The 22,759-nt window shown below is 37.2% G+C and overlaps 1 protein-coding gene across 1 annotated transcript in view; it reads left to right on the forward strand.

Moving 5' to 3' along the window:
- Positions 1 to 6,404: 6,404 nt before the first annotated feature.
- Positions 6,405 to 22,759, forward strand: part of EDIL3 (EGF-like repeats and discoidin I-like domains 3) — a 508,872-nt gene continuing 492,517 nt past the window's right edge. Inside the window, exon 1 of the mRNA XM_012638396.1 lies at positions 6,405 to 6,514. Coding sequence (XP_012493850.1) covers positions 6,448 to 6,514 — 67 coding nt within the window. The 5' untranslated portion in view covers positions 6,405 to 6,447. The remainder of the gene's footprint in view (positions 6,515 to 22,759) is intronic.

A 22,759-nucleotide genomic window follows, 5' to 3' on the forward strand; every position in this document is an offset into this window, starting at 1 on the left:
TTTTTGCACAATAAAATCAAACAGTCGTAAACTAGATTAAAGGACAAACACCAACTAGATAAATTTTTTGACATAAGTTTGATGCAAAATGGGCAAATTTTTTTAATATATACAGATCTCCTACAATCAATAAGAAAAAGGTCAGCAATCCAATGGAAATAAGAGCAAAAGATATGAAATGCAGTTCACATAAAGAAAATAAACATTATTTTTAAATATGTGAAAAGTTGCTCAAATCCAGCATACTAATAGGTATTCAAAACTGTGAAATATCATTTTTAATCTATCAGATTCAAAAAACCAAAGATTGCTAAGATATTTGTATCTACCACACTGTAGGGAGACAAGCTGTCTGATGCAGTGTTAAGTGGAAGAATAAACTCAATCATCCTTTATGAATGACAATTTGGTGATATCTATCACAATTTTAAATGCACATACCCTCAACCAACACCACCACTTCAGGCAATCTATTCTAATGAGTTTATCTTGCACATGTGTGCAAAATGTGCATTCACTGCAATATTGCTTACAATAGCAAAAGATTGGAAGCAACCTAAATGTCTATTAAAAGGGATTTACATTAAACAAATACTATGCAGCCCTTGATAAAATTTTGAAATATAAAATATTTGTGAAAAAAGCAAGATGTATAATGTTTATATAATTTAGTAACTTCCATAAAATGTGTATGTGTACATACACACACCCTATATACACACACATATAGACACAGACATACATGTATATATATTTATATGTGTATGTATATATACACATGTATACACACACACACATTTGTAGAAGAATACACAAGCATAGCTACTAGATACCAGCAGTAGGCCTTGAGCATCAACCTTGTGTAATGAGGGAATGACATGAGGAAAAATACTTTTATTTTCCTGTACAACGTTTTGTACCTTTGAACTTTTATTGTATGCATATATTAGTTATTCAGAAATATTTCAGGAAGCTAAAACCAAGTCACTGAAATGAGTTGACCAGAAAACTGGAGGAAGATAATTAGAAACACCAGAAATTTCTCTTACTGGGTTCAGACTCTAAAGGCAAAGGTACACTCTTGCTTAATGACCCTGCACATTTTCTGGAAAGAGCATTCATCAGTGAATCAAGCGGGAAAACACTGGGAACTAGGGATTTCGTATAAAACTCGTAGTCTTAAAAATTAATTTTCCTTGGTATTCACAGTGGGAAGACTAAAGAAGTTTAAAACATTAACACATAGCTATGTCTAAGACATGCAGTTACCTAAATGGCAAGAATCATTTGTAATTCTTTGGAAAGATAAGATTAACACAAAATGAAACAACTAGAGAAAAATAAAACACATTGGTAATTCAAGAAATGAAGGCTCTGTGGTGTTGGAATAATTTGGGGAGGTCTTAAAGGAAGACAGGAATTTAGCTAGTAGGATTTCTAAGAGGGTATTTCAGGTAGGGATAACAGCAGGCATAGAGAGGGTTGGAGGAATAAAGTAGGTTGGTGCTTGTGGGAGCAATGAAAAACATATGCAAATATTTTAGAAAATTTAAAAATATGCTTGAAACTCTACATTCAAGGAATGCATATTCTAAAATGATAAATCAAGAAGGTCAGAGAGAATGTAGACTGTACTAAAAAAATGGCAATTACAATTACAGCAATTTAAATTGAAAATGTAAATAAATAAAGTAAGTTAGACTACTGTCTAAAAAGGCATTATAACATGATTGTGAAAATCGCTCCTGGAATCAGATCAGGGCTAAATCCTGGCTCTTGGCTCCATCCCTCACTGACATCTTGATCTTGGGCAAAGTACTTAAATGTTTTGATCTTTGGTTTCCTCAACTGTTAAATGGCAATAGTAATAATATTTACTTCATAAAGGTTGTTAGAATGCTTTAATAAGGCAATATATGTAAAAATGCATTGGAGCTTAGGATACAGTGGATCCTCTATAGTTGGTGGCAGCAGAATGTAGTAGGCTCTGGATTAAGACTGTTTAGATTCAATTATTGGCTTCAACACTTACTAATTTGAGATCATAGGTAATTAACCTAACTATTCCAGGCCTTACTCCTTTTTTCTAAAAAGGAGATAACAGGAGTAATATACTATATCAGTTTTCTTTTTCTGTATAACAAATTACCACAAACTTAGCAGTTTAAAACAACACCAATTTATTAGCTCACAGTTCTGTAGGTCAGAAGTCCAGGTGGTCTTGGCTGGTTTTCAGATTTGGGTCACAGAAGGAGTAATCAAAGTTTTAATAGAAGGACATTTTGGATATTAAAGAAAAAGTTTTAGAAATAAAAAACAGTTTTAAAACACAAAATGATAAAAAAATTAATAGTAGTACTGAGTATAATTTGATCACATAATCTAAGATTCTACATCCAGTTTATTTATAATTATTCAATAATATAATTACTTTTATTCAGTGTTATTTGTTGCATGGCAAATTGAAAGATGAAGTTAAACTTTCTAGATAATTTAATGGGGGTAGAAGATAGAGAATAAAGATCATCAGCTATTTAGAAAGTTATTTTGAAATTCTATACTTGATTATTATCTTATTTACTATTACCGTCACCTTTCATCATCATCACTGTTTGCCCACTACTGGGCTAGGCTCTTTTGTGCTTATACTTACCAGTGTAAGTTTGGTACTATTACTAAATCTATTTTACAGATGAGAATACTGAGGCTTGGCAATTAACAGATTTTGATTGAGGTAAAGGAGTTATAGTGGTAGAGACAATATTCTGACTCAGGTATGTCCTGAATCCACCATATACTTGAATCCAGGTATGTTCCAGAATCTAAAACTCTACCCAATAAGAATAATTCTTGAAAATTGTCTTAGTCAGTTTGGGCGGTTATAACAAATTATGGCTGATTGGGTACCTTAAACAACAAATATTTATTTCTCACAGTTCTGGAGGCTGGGAAGTCCAAGATCAAGTCGCGAGCAGATTTGGTGTCTGATGAAGGCCCACTCCCGGCTTCCTGGTAAAGAAGATGGCTGTCTTCTTACTTCTTACTCCTCTGGTGTTTCTTCTTATAAGAGCACCCATTAATGAGGGCTTAACTCTCATGACGTAATTGCCTCCCAAAGGATCCACCTTCAAATAGGATCACATTAGAGATTTAGGCTCCAATATATGGATTTGGAGGGGACAGAAACATTCAGTCCAAAGCAAAAATCAATAAACTTTCTACAATTCTCCCCCTTTTTTCCTGCTACTTTATTCTGTTTTGTTTTAAAGCATTTTTTCCAAGTTATTTTCCTTGTAGCACTAAATCTTCAATATGTTAACAGGGGTTCTGAGCAAAAGCTTATCATAGTTTAAAAAAAAGAAAAATCTGCAAAATAGTGAATTAAACACTTTTGGAAAAGTATCTTAACCACAGGACTTTTCAAAGTATTTAATATGTTAACATTCACTGTGAATTTCCAAGAGGCTGCTTTAATATTCGATGTTTCCCAAAATTATTTGACCATGAAATTTTTTTTCCCCAGAAGCCTATTAGCATCTCGGGGAAAAGGAGGCCTGCAGAAAATAATTTGAGAAGTGCTGTCTTCAAGTGATGTATAGATTCATTTTTGGCACTTTGGGCACATATTTGGAGAAGCTATAAAACTGTAGGTCGGGTCATAGTGATTAGTAAAGGTCCCTTAGCACTTTATGTAGGGTAAAAGATTCATAACAGAGTTTTATCCTTTTACTTATTTTATTTTTTAAAATAATTCAATCTCTGTGTTCTTTAAATTTTCCTTATATCCCAATTCTGAAGAGGTTATATATGAGTTCAGTAAGAGTGAAATGAGTCTTATCAATGTAAATTAGGTAAAGTGCCTAGAATCTTCAAAATGAAAGGCTTATTGGTAGATGATCACTATCAATAAGTGCAAAAAAAGAGGGGATAATTATGGACATGGAGCTATGGATTTACGACAATGTATCGATTTTCAATTTTTGATTGGAAATGGGAGTTGCGAAAGTAGAGGTATTAAACTGGCAACGTATTTCACAAGTTGTCTACCAGGTAATACAGGATGGCATTTATTGTCCACACTCTGGGTATCTGGGCATAAAATATGCATTTTAATGCAGTTTTATGTCCTCTGGAATTTTTTAAAACCCTTCTTTAAATATAAAAAAAAAGATAAATGTTTAGTAACACACACGGTTGCCAAAAAATAATTTAACTTCCTAACATGCTTAAGATCATATATTACCAAAAAAGTGGAAATAACCAGGGAATAAAATAGGAAACTAGACAAAACTCTTAACCCACTCTTTTCCCTTAAATATCTCATCACAGAGAGACCAGTTTCTAATTTTACATGCTTTGGGATTTAATATTATCCTTTAGAAATAATACCTTAAAACTAAATTAGACATCTCATTTCAAATATTAGGGAAGTACTTTAGGACAAACATGCTACAGGCTGACTGAAATCATACTTTCGAAATTAAGTAACAATGATGTGCCAGAGAATTGGAATTTGATTGTTTGAAACCACTTTGCTACAACTCTGAACAACGCTGCCTTATTCTAACCTGTGGCTTTAAGCATAAAAATAGACAGTATATAAATGCATCTCCCCTTTTCTCTTAGCAAAGTGATTTTTAAAAACTGTATTTTTACCCTCCCACCAAACATGAGATCGGAATAAACTTTGTTCTGATAGTTCTTTTTTTTTTCTATTGTCGCTGTTGCTTTGCCAGTGATACATTTTAAGTTCTCCCTAGCAGTATTCAGTATTACTCTTCCATCTGCCTTGCACCTTGTTTTCACTTCAGATTCCAAAAGGAAGGTAGAAATTGAAGTTTAAAGGACTCAAGGAGGCACATGGAGATGAAGTTCCATGGATAATTGCCCTCTGTTATCCTTTTTTTCTTTTAAATTCTTCTTTCAACTTCTTGCCTTCAAGAATGTTTCTTCCAATTTCTCTGTGTCTGTATTTCTGTCTCTCTCCCTACCTCCCTCTCTAGGAAGAAAAAAAGAAAAAAAAAGAGCCCTGTTTCATTTTGGTACCTGCAACTGCTGGAATTGAATCCATGTACAGTAAGCAATCATTCTAACCGAAAAACAGAGGAGGAAGCACAACTGTAAGCCATGGGCTGTATTTTTGGTTCAATCACTTTCACTACAAAAAAAACAGTCCACTCATTTTGGTGGATAGCAGGAAAATTTGATCCACCTTAGTGATGCTTCAACAATCTGTCCTTGCCTTCTATTTTCTTGCACGGTCCCCAAACTCCACTATTTCTCATCTGAGACAGATGTCCTCCTTAACGAAATGTAGGTCTCCTACTCACTTTCACCCTTTTGCCCCTGTGAACAGATGAGCCCACAACCCTCCCTCCCCAGCCCTGGAGCTAACTAAAGTGCAGACAAAACAGCAGAGCAACCCTGTTCCAGCTGATTAGAGTCTGGCTGCTGACTAGGTTGCATTTCCTGTGAAATCCGGGACAATTCACTTTGAAGGGCTCTGTCTCTCAGGAAGCTTTGTGCCCCAAGAGCCACTTTTCAAAATCTAACTTCTTTTTCCTGGCTCTACTGAGAAAGGAAGTTCAGGGGAATCCTTAACGTGGTTATTTGCAAAGTCAAAGCTGGAAACCTAGAGCCTCTCAGACACCAAGGGTGCACCTCTTAACCCCAGAGTCTCCGGTGTACAAGCAACGTAGTAACTTCAGAGGTGGTGGCAGGTGCCAGGGTGTGGCTGCGGTTGTCTCCCTTTTCTCTTCCACCAGAAGGAGCCTCGAGAAAGAGAGAGAGAGAGAGAGAGAGAGAGAGAGAGAGAGAGAGAGAGAGAGAGGAGACCGGAGACCGGGGGAGGGAAAAGGAGGGAGGGTGAAGAGTGGAGGGCGGGGGGCGGAGGGGTGCGGACCGGCGCCGGGGGAGCTGGGAGCGCGCCTGCCAGGCTCAGGCTCACACGCACGCCGCCTCTGTTTGTACACAGTGCGCTCCCGGCCGCCCGCTCGCTCCCCTCCAGCTCACGCTTCATTGTTCTCCAAGTCAGAAGCCCCGCAGCCGCGGCGGGGAGAGCAGCGCGAGCCGAGCGCACCGTCCGCCGCTCAGCCGGTGGGTCTGCTGCCCGCGCGGGAGACCCGGCGCAGCTGCAGGAGCCCGCGCCCCGCCCGCCGCTCCTCGGCGGGGACACACTCGCAGCGGAGGCTGAGCCCGCGGCGGCTCCCCAGTGCTCACCCACCTCCGCGCGCCCGAGCGCAGGCAAGAGAAGAGATTCCTCTCTCCAGCCATCACTCTTTCTTGCCGGCTTCAAGAATTTGTTTCAGAAAGAGCTGCGGGAAGAAGACATCTTCTTGAATTCTTCAGCAGGGGCGGAGTCTACTACTGTCCTGCGGTGCCACCTCGGCTACACTGCCCTCAGCGACGACCCCTGACCAACCGAGGTCACGTCCGGGAGACGGGATCATGAAGCGCTTGGTAGCTACCTGGCTCTTGGTCGGGCTCAGCCTCGGTGTCCCCCAGTTCGGCAAAGGTGAGGCGACGGGGCCCGGGCCGCGGGGTGCGGGACGGGCCGGGAGTCCCCTGGGAAACGCTGCGTAGGGGGCCGGAGGCGGTCCCTGGGGCGTGCAAGGGTGGCGAGCGCCGCAGGCGGCGCGGAGGAGGCGGCGAGTCCTGGAAGCCCCAGGAAAGTGCTCGCAAAGTCTGAGCAGAGTGCGTGGGGCTGAGCCGGGAAGAGAGTGCGGGGTACCGGGGTGAGACCCGGGAAAGAGGAATGAGGGGAGGAGGTGGGGGACGGCGATTCGGGGAATCGGCGACTCCGGGGAGCACTTGGCCACCCAGTCGCCGGGCAAGCCCTCCCTGGGCAGTGCGGGCGATGCTGGCTGCGGACGCCTGGCGGGACTTCCGTGGGGGCCGGAGCGGGGAGAAGGAGCGCTCCCCGGGAGTCTTCTGGTCGATGTGGGAAGAGGCTGGAGAACAGCAGGGCCGTCCGCCCCCGGGGTGCGGTGTGCTCTGGAGCAGGGCCCAGGCTGAGCGGTTGGCAAACCCGAAACGGGCTCTGGGAGTTTTGGTGGCGGGCGAGGTGGAGTCGGGTCTGGCAGGTCACATCGACTTTCTTTCGCCTCCCTATCCCGGACGCGCAGCATGGATTACAGCAAACCCCGGGAACCCGCCTCTCCTTTAACCTCAGGAGACTGGAGCTTTGCTCTGCGCTCCCTCCCGGTAGCAGCGTAACTGTCGGTAAATAGAGAATAGTGCGGTGCAAGGCAATCCTCGCGCCCCCGCCCAGGAACTGAAAAGTTGTAAAAGCTGATCTGCTTGTACCTTCCATGACTTGCATTAAAAAAAAAAAGAAAGAAAAAAGAAAGAAGGGAAGAAAGAAAGGGAAAAGCCTTTAAAAAATGCAGGACTTCGATGAGTCTCCTGCCGAGTTGTTTGGGTGACTTCCAGGTACTCTGCGAGGTGTGGCTTGTCAATACGAGCCCTCGTCCGGACCCGGGTCTCGCTGCCGGCCAAGGCTTAAATTGGAGCCAGAAAAGGGCAGGGGAAGCGGCAGAGGCTCTGGGGAGGCATGTGAGAGCTGAGCGTGGATTTGGGGGAAGCCGGCCCCTCCCGGCTCACCGAGGCAGACGTCCCCTTCTAAGCGATCTGCGGGTAATAGAATCCTCAGCAGTCAGTTTCAAGTGTGGAAAGCTGAGTGCACTACAGGGTTTTAGATACTATGCCTCTAAAAAAAGGTAGTTGGATTAAAAAATGCGTTGACTCAAATCCATTTGAGATTGGACACTGCGTGAATATTCTACACCTTCCATCCGCGATCCTATCCATCCGTTTGTTTCAGAGGAAAACTGTGGACTGTAGGGCCACTGCTTTTGCCCAGGAAGCTGGGTCTTGCTGGTCAGATGCCCTCGCAGATCTGGCAGTAGAGATCCATGGCTGTGCCTTGCCTGGGCCTCCTTCTCTCCCCCAGAATGAGGCTATTTTCCCCAGCGTGTAGGCGTGTGTGTAGGTGTGTACCTCGCCTGCGTTTACGAAGTGCCCTTCCAGTTATCAGGCAGAGGCAGCCGCTCCACTGAAGGTTAAGAAATGGTAATGGTTCTTGTAGTTGCTCAGCCCAGTCCCCAGAGATAGGAAAAAAGAGAGTGCTCCCAGGGCCGATATTTTTCCTTTATCTTATATCCAGTCTGGATTCCTTCTGCACTTTGCCCCCTTAGCAGGAAGGGAAAGGAGGATTGCAGGCACTCCTCTCTCCTCTTTCCCTTTCTTGTCTCCGTTTTCAGCCCAAACACGAATGCACACTCACCCACTCACACGCACCTACACGGTGCCACCGTAGTCCCTGCTCTGCGGTGGAGGGCGGCGGGGGTGGAGGAGAAGACAGTGCATCTAGCATGTGTGGCGGAGCTAGCCTCGCTCCGTCTGGTTGCGGGAGCCCTGGTGCGCGGCGAGTCCCGGCTCGGCTCGCTGCAGACAGGAGCTCTGTCTCCTAAAGATACCCAACGCCGAGGGCGCCCCTTACTCAGCCAGACAAGCCAACCGTGGAGATGTCGCCTGGGCTTTCCATCCTGGTCCTCCTAGACAATGGTCGGGCAGCCGTATACTCTATATTCTTTAGCAGATTTCTCCTTTTTTTCAGCCAGCCTGAGGGGAGAGGGAGAGGGCTTTAGGAAAGAAATGGACCATTTTGCATTAGTTCTTTTTGTTTAAACTTGCACCTCTCTAATTTTTTCTTCCTCACCTCTGCAGATGGCAGAGTGTAGCTTGCGTGACAGCTCCAGACAATTAAACTTTGGGAAAACTTATTGAAGCCAGTGTCAACACTGAAAATTTTCCAGGCACTCCTTCCCTCCACCCCCATGATTTATCTGACGTATGTCTTTTAGAAATTAGTGTTTTCCTTATGTGTGGGTTGCCATTTGCTTGCATTGATGCCTGGGATTTGATAAGGATATGTAACTTCCTTTATTAGTCGTCTTTATTTTAAAATTAAACCAATGGATCAGTCAGATTGAATATTTTATTAACTCTTAAATTATTCATGGTTATGGGTTTGCTCTAAAAAATTCAATAACATGCATACAGTTGCAGCAAACACGTGACATCTTATGCAATCTGTCCCTGTGCCTGCAGTTTGTGCCTCAAGTGTTTAAGCAAATGGCACTGTCTAAAAATGTCTAGACATGTCCTAAATACTATGAATCATTGGCATTTGCATTTTCTTTTTTTAACCAATGGCGATTGTTACTTAATGCTACATGAGAATAAATTAATATCTGAACAATCTCACTCCAGATAATAACACTGTGCTTCCCACCATGATTGGTATAGCAATATTTATGCCAAAATAACTGGTTTCTTAATTTATGTTATTATTACACATTACTGTCTACAATAACTTACATGACCATTAACTTTATACTTTCAAATGAAGTGCTAACTTCAGATTCAAGATGAAACATTGAAAAAATTTGAAATATTGAATTGAAAATAATGAAATGAAAATAAAGTATTCTGCTGTGCTGTGACAGTTTGACATTAATGCAAATTCTTGGCCACGTCATACGCTGTTATGATATAACACGGAATATTTTCCTCTCATCCTGAAAAAGTTTTTCTGATTATTCTTAAATGTTTCTTTAGAATTAAAATGTATTTTAACTTTGTATAGCTTGAAGAAAACATTTAAAATAATAAAAAAACTTGAAAGAAAAATGAAATGGTCTATTCTTCCTTCTTTGGCCTTGATGTTGCAGAGATCTCTAAAACTAGGCAAATATATTGTACTTCTGAAAAATTCTCTAAATTAAAACTCTGTTGTGCTTTTCTGAAATATCTTAAGATCCATGTTGATATAAAACATATTAAAGGTCTAGGATATTTTTAATAAACATTGTAATAAAGTTTGCTTTTCTCTCTACATACATATGGTTTTTCCTTCTCAGAAAATTATAGCAATATAAAGTAAAGGAATAAAATATACATGACTAAAATAAAATAGCATCGTTAGTCAACACCATTACAAAAATAAGTTTGACAATTTTTAAGAGATTAAATTAGTAGTCCAAACTCTTAATTTTATTGATTTTAATTAAGATAAAGTTTTGATTAGGTAATTTACTCTTAAAAATTTCCATCATTTGAAGAGTTTTGAATAATGGGATGGACTGTGTATGTTATCATTTGTGTACAATTTTAAAAACCTGCCTCGTTCAAGAGTTTCATAAAGCCTACGAAAGTAATTCTGATATTTATTGTTTACTGCACATACTTGCAGGTGCAATAGCTTTGAATATGATTTATGATGCAGTAGGTTCATTGTATCCCTGCCAAAGAAACAGTGCAGGCTTCAGAACTCAGTTCAAGCCAAAAGTAAATCATAATGAGTAGGCACTGAGTGAGAAATAGCAAATTTTGCAACTATATAATTAGTGGTATGGCTTCTATCATAGCTAATCAATTTACTCTTTTTATTTGCTAAGTAGTGGGAAAACTAACATTATTATGAAAAAAAGTAGAAAACCAAAGCTAAGCCATTACTTTTATTCGTTTCTTATCTGTATTTTAAGGAAGATGGCTACTATATTTGTTTTTGTTCTTGTTTTTTTATCATGATTCATGTAATGATTATAATACCATTTGGTTAATCAAATCAAACATGTATTTATAGACAATGAGTTAAGGCTGCCCATGTGAAGTGGTGTAATTATTAAAATGTTTCTAATTGTTTCCTATGTAATACTTCTAAAAATTAAGAACTATGACTACTTAAACTGAATGAATTAGCACTTAATTGTTACTGAAAATGCCTCTGCGGAATCTTTGATATGAATGAGTTGTTGAAAAGTAGGCTGGAATCAACTGTGCCCTCACCAGCAGGTGTCAGGATAATCAACAGAGATCTTTTAAAGGAAAGATGGAAGAATAAAAGAAGTAAACTTGTAAATGCTAATTTGCGTACCCACATAAAGTGACTTTCTACTTTCTATGAAACTAATATTATTAGTTTTCAGTGATCCCCTGAGAAATAGATAGAGGGCAAGTTGTACGGACCTACTGCTTTCATCACAGGATTTTAACTTGAAAACAGAGTTGCTCTTACTGCCACAGACAACCAAGCACACACTTAGCTTGAACAATTATTTTTCGGGGGTCTTCTGAGTACCTTCCACGAAAATACACAGAGATCTATGACAAACAATTATTACTGAAATTTCTGCCATACTTTCTATGCACTCTTCATACCAACTGTAAGTTTCGTAAATAGAAATTCGGTTATGTTGATTTACATGGATATATACATTCAACTATTTATTAATGTTTGTACACAGCTACCACACTGGAAATAGACGAGTGCTATACTTACCCTTTTTATCATTATGGTAAAGTGTATGTTTCCTAGAACTTGCAAGTTTCTATGTAACACAAGTCATGTGACCAAAGGAGAGTAAATGTCATGATAAATAAAGCTTTTTCACAGCTCATTTCAGCCAGTTATTAATCCTCATATATGTGTCTATTATGTATCAATAACTAAATCTGGAGTCAGTCATTGTGTTTTTAATTGACCTTTATCTGATAATTTTTAAGTTCTAGTGTCTGCTGATATAGCCCTTAAAACTGTGTTTCAGATTCACTTATACCCTTTCTATGAGTTTTTTGTATACTAGCTGATATGCAGAATGGTTGGCTTCCAGTGGCATCCTTTCTGTGTCAGAGTCTTCCTAGAATAAAAATTCTCTTTTTCTCTCGCCCCCTTCATCTTTTTCTCCCCCTCCTCCTCCCTCCCCCATTTCCTTGCTGGATAACAGCTAGGGCACAACATCCACTCTAAAATTGATGATGGCATGCTGTCATCATTATTAAAAGGTTGCAAATGTACAAAACATTGTGAAATTTGCAATTTATCTTTTTGTGAGGATAAAAGGAAGTTAATGTAAGCCTCTGCCTTCCAAATCCCAAGGTTTAAAACAAACGAAAATAAATTGGAATCTAAATTATGGAGCAACTCAGGGTTTTGTACCTTGATTTGATCACAGTGCTCGGCCTGAAATTACAACTGTATAGTAATTTATATCCACCCCACTTGTGGAGAAGTTACTTGCCTTGCAGCTTCATCCATGTAGTGCATAGCTAAGAACCTAGAAGAAAGAATCAGAAACTCCTGACCACACAAAATAGATGTCACATTTAGGCCTTAGATCATGTGTTATAGAAAAGTCTATTTCTCTTGGCTTTCAAGTTCCTGGGCCTTCTATACACTGGATCCAGAAAATGAAAGGCATATTAGGTAATAGTTCAGACTTATTCAGTGCAATATAACATGCCAAATTTTGACAAAGAATAGACTGGAATAGTATATGTAAAAACAATGATACTTTACTATGTGAAAAATCAGGAACACTTAATTTGGGAGGTGGGGAGGAAGGGGGAAAGTGTAAAGGCCAAAAGGCAGCACCATATGAGAGAATATAATACTCGGTACCAGTATTGGTTTGCATGCTAAAGAAAGGTTCACTGCAATATGTTCAACAATTTTGGGGTGCAAAGGCAGTGAAATGTACATTATTAAAAAAAAGATTTTGTCAAAAATGTTTTAACTTGAAAACCTGCTTAATGGTGAGTTAGATATCTTAAGAATTTACTTATTTATAAGTAAATTTTTTCCTATCATGCCAGAGAAAATGTTTTTTATGGATTTTTTTTCTCCTAAAGTAATAAAGGAAGTTGTAAGACACAGAACTCAATTTTGTAAAAGAAGAAGTAGAATTTGGAATGCAGATAAGATGTTCTGCAATTATTTGATTATATTTTAGAAAATATACTCCTGTTTTATTTTCAAATATGCATTATTATAGTGATAGTGACTGTGTAGAACTTGTTCAACAGAAGATTTAGAGTTCATGATGTAGAATGGAGGATTTAAGAACAAGAATTTAGATGAAGGCTTTTTAAACACTAAAGCACTTTTGAATGTGATTGTTACTGTGGAGAAAGATTGACTTAATGTTTGTGCTTTAGAAAGGAGAAAAGGTATCAAACTGATCCATATCTTTTAAAAATAATTTAATATGCTATAATAATCCATAAATGAGAGAGCCAAGGTTTTAATTTCTTGTTAGATGATATAATGTGCTTGATTTGAAGATCATCCGTAAATGGGGTTAGGCCACCATGCATTCCTTAATGTTTATGCTTGGTATTTGACAAAGTGGTTTATTTTGGGAATACCAAATAATCCTTTAAGTCCTTTCATGTATTTAGGTCAGGATGACTATTTAGATTTTACTAATACTGGAGAGTATATGAGGTTAGACAGGGCAAAATGGACTCATGACACTTGAGCAGAAAAATCTAGAACAGACAAATGGGAACTTTGGAGAATATCTTTATTTGAAATAAGTTGACTAATCTCTCCCTCTAATGTAGAGCAGTCTCCCAGGTATAGACATGAGTGTTCCGTCTCCGCTCACATCTGTGTTGCCCTTTCGCATCATGTTTTCTCTTCAAATGTTACTTGAACTCTAATTTAATCCATGATATTTTTCCTATTTGTTTATGTATCTTTTTCTTTCTATAGTTTAACTTCTTTATTATAAACCCTTTTTTGGAATGTTATCTACAAACAAACAAAAACCAAATTAACATTCACAATGCTTTAATGTTTATATGCCAAGTTCTTGTTTCATGGTTTGTCCTTTCTACAGAGCTAGGGCTTAGAATAGTGCTAGGCAAAACAAACAATAAAATCATGCAACAGCAATAACAACAAAACCCAAATCAGACACTTAACAGATATTCAATTGAATGGAGCCACCATATTCCCCCATCCCCCACTGCCCCATCAGTATTCCTTAAAAAGTTCTTGCTCATTATAAACAGCAGTATTTCTTTTATATTAAAAAATAGGCCAAAAGTCGTTTCAGGAACTTTTAAAAAGCTCTGTTTCTCACTTTCTCACATATCCATTTCTTATAATCTGTGTTGTAGAATGAACCTACTTTGAAAGTATTTCTCAGTGCTCCTGCAAGAGCATTGTTGAAAATATCATATTAAAGTCAGGCTCTAAAGTGCTTTCTATGTTTGTTATAAATCTTCAATTAAAAGAAAAGTTACTTCTAAGTATAGATTCCTTTGTTACATATAAGGTTCTGACACTTGAGACTCAATTTAATTTTGACCTAGAAACAATAAATTTTTAGAGATCTTTCTGTTTTTTTCTTTCTTCTCATTACTTGGGGTGTGCTACCATGCCAACAGAAGCGTCTTAGATAAGTTAACAAAGGACATTCATTCTGATATCTTCTTAAGTACAGTAAATAAGTCTAGCAAGAATTGATTGTGTACTATGTGTTTCACTATTATAATTGCTATCTTTAATTCTCACAACAACTCTGTGAGGCAGGTACTATTATTATTGACATATGAATGAGAAAATGGAGATACAAAGAGGTTAAATAACTTCCCAAGATCATACAGCTGCTGAGTAGTTTGTTAGAATCCAGGTGGAATCTAGAGCCTCTTAACTACTAAACAATGCTGTGTCTCAGTAAGTGACATATGCTGTACTATCATGGAGATATTTTGTTAAATGATTTTATTATTTCTAAAACACACATATCATATCTCATCATTGTTTAACTGGTAGTTATTTTGGAAGGGGTGAGTTTTATTTGTTTTCTTGGAACAATAATTTAAAATTTTCAAATTTAAGGTTGGTAAAGTGTCAAAGTTCTTTTCACAAGAAATACAGGAGTGTGCTTGTTTGATCAGAAAGAGGGAATGTGTCTTTTGGAATGCATCACTAGTAAGAATAGTGAAGACGGGAGAGAGAAGAGGAGTATTTGGAAAGTGACCCCAAATATATTTTCTTCAAAATCTTGCCATTCAATTTGATTCCAGCATGATTTTTATGATTTATTTTAATTTTCTAGGATTTCACTGATCCTATACATTGTTTCGTTGCTATTCAATGTAATATGTAGGAACATGCTTTCTTTGCAATTTTTAGATGCATAACATAGTACAAAGTGACTTTAGAGGTTAACAAGGTTTTTATTTTTCCTAGTTTAATGAAGATATTTAATTTGTCTTACGTCTCATCCTCATTTTATTTCTGTGTAACTGCATTAAGAAATTTTAGCCAACAAAGGCACCAAATGGTCTTCAAAGCACATCAGCTAGAATATTAGGTTTTCTGGTTTATTTGAGGAATTATATAACCAAAATGTTGTTTCTTTTTTAAAAAACTCAAACTGAATTAACTTTAAGTTTTTCCAAAATAATGAAAATTACACCATCTAAGATCATCCTCATTTATATCTTCCTCTGTATTACTGTACATATAACAGTTGAAATTGACCTCCACATGAGTTTACTGCATTTATTCTCCTAAAATAATAAAACGGTCGTTAACATTTCATAAGCGTTTCCCACCTCTACTTTAGGGAACATAAACAGAGAAGATATTTTTAATCTAATTTAAGAGATAAAGAACCTGAGATTCAGAAAAGTCACATGACCTGGAATTCAAGAAACAAACAGAATTTGAAGTTGATTCTGATTGAGATCCGTGTTCTGATTCCTATTTATTTCTTACTCTTTTGCTGTATCACTTTACTTGAGGTAAATATAGTTATGCTTTTTTCTTAGTTCTTGGACTCATGAGATGAGAAGGAGGGATTGGTATGCTATTACTTTTTCAAAAACTATTTCAAACTGCTTCTCAGTCCAGCATTAACCATTAGCGTAAAATACCTCCTTTCCTCTTTGGAGCACAGTACTAACCATGATATGCCATGCTTCCTCCATGGCTTCAGAACCGTATCTCTTCTCTATCATTGTTCTCTTAAAAACTTTCACATCTGAGCTTGTGCCCTTTTAACATTCTGGAATTAAACTTCCTGGAAGATCCTAACATTAATGATTCCCATCTCTATTTTTTAAGTAGCTACTGGCAATGCTATTTGTTAGACTTTCTCATCACATGAAATTACTCAGATACCAGTAATTTAAATTTCTCAGATTTTGCATCTCCTACCAGGATTTTCTGTCTCTTACCTTTCCTCACCCTTCATTCCCACTGAACCCACTCTTGGTCACTACTCTAATTTCCAATCCTTCTTATCTTTGTTTTTTCCAACCTGGTGTCTCTGGTTATCCATTTTAAGAGGTATGTAGCCACTTAGGAATTTCTCCATTGGCTTTACCCATTTTTGCTTTATTTGATGTTTTTGCTTTATTAAATCCCAAACGAAAATAGTTTCCAATGTCCTTTCCCCATTCTGGCACTAGGAAAGCTGGAAGAGCATCAAAAGATGGTAGGATCCATTGTGGGGCTTTAGGAAATGATGGTCTGAGGAAAAAGATTTTGGAGGTATTGCAGTAATTATACTGCAATTATAATTTTCGTAATTATAAATTTGGGAGCATGATCATAGACGTTATAGTTGAGGAAGGGTAGAAGACATGATGTTCGAAAAAACAGAGTCAAGGCACTGAATGGCCAGCTGTTGGAAAAATCATCTATGTGGGTACGGAAATCACAAAAGCTTATACCATGAGAAATGTTGGAGAGGATGACAGAGAACCAGGAATCTTCGAGGAATGAGGGGATGTAATATAGAGATCAGGATTAATTATACTGAGGAGGAGTAGTGGGGAGCAGAGATCTATGACATGAAATTAAAACTGGCTATTTTTAGAGAGAAAGGAGGGAGAATGTTCTGAAAGAGACAGTGAGCAACAGGGGGGTCTTGTACCCCACCTTTAGACCTCAGGAAGTACAGGAGGAAAAGCAGCATTCAATTAAGAGGGCTGCAAAGTAAACAGTGTCCTGGAGGAGAGCTGGTTTCCTCTAAGCAGGATGACATATGATAGCGTAGTCTTCAAACATCATTCTCTTTGACATCTTCATTCTACAACTTTTGACACATTAAACTCATAATAATAATAGATACATGTCACTAAGAGCAATGCTTTCAAGTACACAAAATATGTGTTTGTATACAACAGCTCTTTAAAACGTCACAACAACCCAATGGGTTATTATTGTCCTTATTGACAGTTGAGGATACAGACTGAGAATAGAATAAGTGATCAGCACTCAAAACTAGGTCTTATAGATCCAAATCCAGGAATCTTTTCACTGTAACATAATTACAGAGAAAAGCCCCAAATCCATGGAAAAATCCCTTCTAAATTTAAAGCACAGCTGGGGGATAGGAAGATTTCTGCAGTTCTGCCCTGACCTACTTTATCCTGTGCAGACAGGCCTCTATGAATTTTGAGGTTTGCATAGTTTAGGTTACTGGGAATGTGGAATGTGTCTGCTTGGTGGCCTTAATTTTTGCCCATGCTTGCATGATTTGTCCAAATTTTTCTTACTGGAAAACTGTTAACATTAGTTCTAGGGGAATGATTTTTTTTCTTTTTAATATACTCATAACTGTGTACCTTGTACACAAAGAACACTTTTTCCTTAAATTTACATGTTTCAAATATTTGTAAGCCATAATGTTTCTTTTTTGGTGTCTGACATGCTGAAGTTGTACATATTTTTTCCTTTAATCTGTCCTTGTAAGCCATTCCTTTCATCATTTTAGTTTTTTCATTTGGAATCTATCCAAGTAGCCTATATATTTATTCAACAAGCTTGCCAAAAACTCAACAGAGAATTCTAGGGACGTGCTTCCCTAAAATATTACCACACATATTAATTTGCATTCTTAGAATTTTGAAACAAAATTTTTAATTTTAATCTATTATTTTGCTAGTTATTTAATTTTTTCTATCAAGTCACCATTTTCTAAGTAATACATAGCTAGATTATTTTTTAAGTTTTTCATAATTTTATTTTGTATTTGCCTTCATTAGAATTTTACTTAATTTTTTTTTCAGTCTGCATTTAGTATAATTGTTGTCAATATTATATGATGTATGCTCTCCCCACTAACTTCATGGCTAACTTCATTTCCTGCAAATGATATTATTATGTGTTTATTGTTATTTTTTGTCGTGTACATATTTGCTGAATAATAATATAACACAAAAATTCCTATCATGAGCTTTTTATTTCATATTTTTGAGGGTCTTTAAGGTATTCATTATTTCCTTGAAACTCATCTATCTCTATTTCTCTCTCTCTCTCTAAACTATATTTCTATATCTATTTCTAGCTATCTCCTTCTATATGTTGTCATTTTTCTGCTTCCAGCTCATTCCTCATCTTAAACTACGCAGCCTCAGGCAATCTCTCTTTGATTATCTTGTCCAAGTAACCCATGCTAAAACACATACATACCATATATATACTCCTGTAATTATTCTATAATTTTATCCTTTTTACTTTTATAGCACCTGTCAAAAATTATAGTTTCATAATCACTTTTGTATTTGCTTATTTATTTTTCTATCTGTTTCTAGTGGACTATAAGCTTGATGAGGGCATAAAAAATACTTACTTTGTTCCCTAAAGTATATCCAGCTCCAAACATGCTGCCTTACTCATAGTAGGCATTCAATTAATATTTATTTTCTGAATTCATGCATGCATACATGAATGAAAAGCAACTCAGCTGGTATATAAATCTTTTTATGGTTAAAAATGTGTTCCTTTGATAGACCCGTTAACTTATTTAATAAATTCTTATCTATTTGATGCACTGATGCATTGACTTGTGAGTCATGGTACAAGAGATACATTATTAAAAAGCAATAAATACTTTAGTAATGGCAACCTCTAAAAGCCGAATAAATAAATGATCTACTGTTTCTACAGCTGTCTAATTTATAAACACTTTAAAAGGAATATTCGTGCTTTATCTTAAATTACCAAATTGCGATAAAATAGTTGTAATTGTATATGGAAGATAGACAATAAGCTTTAAACTGTCATTGTTTGACCAAAGGTTGACAAGAAAAGTATATGCAACAAAATCAAAGCACTTGGTGATATTTTTAATTATCAGGTGGAGGAGCTGCAGGTAGCCCCGTGATCTGCTAATTGCTCCAGTGCCCTGACAGTCACTCTTACAAACTCCACCAGCAATAACTTTCCTCCAACCATAACTTCTTTCCCTCTTCCCACCGTGCATTAGCACCTGCTCAACTCAGAAATACTTGGCAGAGGAGAAGAGACAACACCTGGGAGCTGTGTCTGCCTAGGAGCAGGGAACCTGCTAAACAGCTCTGTTTAGAGTTGTTTCTGTAAAGACAACCTGTATGTCACTGCACACTGCTGTTTATTCCCCTTTAGGCAACTGTACCTCTACCTTTCTTAAATGCCTCAGTGGTTCTAAAACAATTTATATGCTTGTGACCTCAGTAATTGTGTGATTTCCACTCCTACTCTGAAAACTAAAAAGGACATATCATTCTGAAAAGGTATATAATAGAAAAGGGTTGTGTAGAGTAAAAACTGTAAAATCTAATACTTTGCTCCTTTTTATATGATAAGAAAGAAGCTTTGGCAACTATTTTTTTTATCTGTTTTGGGGAAAGGCAGTTAATTTCTCATCCTTCTTTTAAACTTTTAATTATTTCTTTAACCTATAAGCAAGTATATACTCCTTGAAGAAGTTATAATGGTGGCGTACTGGTGTCTATATTAGAGGCTTGTTTAAATAAATGAATATCTTTAAGAAATAGGTTTAACCATACAATGGATCATATCATATAGGTTTTTCTGTTTTATTTTCTTTTTTTTTAAGATAGGGTCCCACTCTGTTGCTGGGGCTAGAGAGCGGTGGCATCAAAATAGCTCATTGTAACCTCAAATTCCTGGGCTCAAGTGATCCTTCTGCCTCAGACTCCTGTATTTTTCATTATTTTATTATGGTAGAAAGTACATAACATAAAATTAACTATCTTAACCATTTTTTGTGTACAGTTTAGTTGTATTAAATACATTCATAATGTCGTGCAACCATTATTGTTATTGAAACCTCAGCCACTTGTCCACGAGGCCTAATAACAAAGACAAGCAGTTTGAAGAGGAAGGAGAGAGTCCACTTTGCCAGGAAAGGAGGAAGAATGGTACACCTTCTCATCTCAAAATCCCAAATTTCCTAAACATAGGCAGAAATACAGAGCTTTTAAAGGGAGGGTTCTTGGCTTCAGGCAATTACTATGGTTAACTATTCCAATCCTCTCATCTCTGCTAAAAACAAAACCAGTGAACTCTGCCTGCTGCCCACCTGGGGGGCTGGTGGCACCTGGGAATTTTAACAGAAGACTTAATTGCAGGCCAGGCTGCAGTTCCCAAAAGAGTGGGGGAAGTTGTCCAGGCCATTCCCTGTTACATATTTCCCACTCTCAAAATTTCCCTTCCATCTCTATGGGAGGAGGGACGACTATATTACATTACACCATCCATTTTCATAACTCTCTTCATCTTATAGCACTGAAACTGCATGCCCATTGAACAATACCTCCCCATTCTCCCACTCCCTAGCCTTTGGCAACCACCATTCTACTTTCTGTTTCTATCATTTTGATTAGTCTAGGTACCTTATATTAGTGGAATCATACAGTATTCATCTTTTTGTAACTGGCTTATTTCACGCAGTATAAAGTCCTCAAGGTTCATTCATGTCGTAGCATATGTTAGAATTCCCTTCCTTTTAAAGTTTGAATAGTATTCCATTATATCTATATACCACATTTTGCATATCGATCTATCTACTCATGGGCAGTTGGGTTGCTTCCAAGTTTTTGCTATTGTGAATATTGCTGCTGTTAACATGGCTTTACAAGTATCTTTTGAAACTCTGTTTTCAGTTTCTTTGCTATATAACCAAAAGTGGACTTTCCAGATCCTATGATAATTCTATTTTTAATTTTTTGAGGAACTTGCTTACTGTTTTGCACAGCAGCTGTAGCAATTTACATTTCCATTAAAAGTGCACAGAGGTTGCAATTTCTTCGCATCCTCTGCAAAACTTTTTATTTTCTGTTTGCTTTTTTTTTTTTTGATAGTAGCCATCTTAATGGGTATGAAGTGGTATCTCATTATAGTTTTGACTTGCATTTTCCTAATTATTAGTGATGTTGAACATCTTTTCATGTGCTTATTATCCATTTGTATATCTTCTTTGGAGAAACATCTATTCGAGATTTTTGCACATTTCAAATCAGTTTGTCCTATGCTAAGAATTTTATAGTTTTAGGTCTTAGATTTAGATTTGACCCATTTTGAGTTAATTTTTGTATATGGTGCTAGGTAAGGGTCCACCTTCATTCTTTTGCATTGTATATACAATTTTCCCAGCACCATTTGTTGAAAACACTATCCTTTTCCCATTGACAACCCCCATCGAATGTTCTTGGCACCCTTGTCAAAAATCATTTGATCATTATGTGAGGGTTTATATCTGGGCTTGCTATCATTGTCCATTGGTTTATATGTCTGTCTTTATGCCAGTACCACACTGTTTTGTTTACTGTAGTATTGTAGTAAGTTTTAAAATCAGGAAGTGTGAGTTCTCTAGATTGCTGCTTCTTTTTCAAGATTCCATATGGTTTTAAGATGGAATCTTCAAATTTTGTAAAAAAAAAAAAAATTATTGTGTATTTGATAGGATTGAAATAAATCTGTAGATTGCTTTTGAGCACTATTTACATCTTGAAATTATTGAGTCTTCCACTCTATGAATCTATGAACATGGGATTTGTTTCCATTTATTTGTGTCTTATACGTCTCTCAGCAATGTTTTGTAGTGTTTATTGTACAAGTTTTTCACCACCTTGGTTAAGTTAATTTCTATATTTTATTCTTTGTGATATTATGGAAAATGAGATAGCTTCATAATTTTCTCTTCAGATTGTTAGATTTCATAGTTAGTACAAAGAAATGCACCTGATTTTTGTGTTGTTTTTTTTATCCTATTACTTTTCTGAATTAATTAGTCCTTATGGTTTTCCTTTGTTGAAACTTTAGAGTTTTCTACATATAGGGTCATATCATCTGCAGAGATAAATTTTCTTCTTCCTTTCCAATTTGGATGCCTTTTCTTTTTTCTTGACCCCTTGCTCTATCTGTCTAGAACTTCCAGTACTATGTTGAATAAAAGTGGCAAAAGTGGGCATCCTTACCTTGTTCCTAATCTCAGAGGAAAATTTTTCATTCTTTCACCATTGATTTCAATATTTTCTGTGGGTTTTTAACACATGGCTTTTATTATGTTCATATAGTTTCCATCTATTCCTAGTTTTTAAAGTGGGTATCATAAAAGGGTGCTGAACTTTGTCAAATGCCTTTTCTGTATCCACTGAGATGATCATGTGTTATTTTTTCCTTTATTCTCTTAATGTGGGGTATTAAATTTATTGATCATTGAAACATCCTTGCATTCCAAAAGCAATTTCCACCTGGTCATGGTGTATAATTTTTTTCATATGCTACTGAATTTGTTATGCTAGTATTTTATGATTTTCTCATAAATGTTCATAAAGAATATTGGTCTATAGTGTTCTTTTCTTGTAGTGTCTTTGGCTTTGGTATCAAGGTAATTCTGGCCTCATAGAATGGAGTTAAGAAGTATTTCTTCCTCTTCAATGTTTTGGAAAAGAGTAAGTAGGATTGGTATTAATTTGCCTTTGAAAGTTTGGTAGAATTCACCAATGAAGACTTGAGGTCCAGGGCTTTTCTTTGTCACATTTCAATTCAATCACCTTATTTATTAAAGGTCTGGTCAGATTTTCTCTTTCTTTTTTTTTTTTGTAGTTCAGTGCCAGTTTTGTGTCTCTAGGAGTTTTTCATTTCATCTAGGTCATCCAATAT

This window comes from Propithecus coquereli, unplaced genomic scaffold (assembly GCF_000956105.1).
Source record: "Propithecus coquereli isolate 6110/MARCELLA unplaced genomic scaffold, Pcoq_1.0 Scaffold13, whole genome shotgun sequence".
Classification (NCBI taxonomy): domain Eukaryota; kingdom Metazoa; phylum Chordata; class Mammalia; order Primates; family Indriidae; genus Propithecus; species Propithecus coquereli.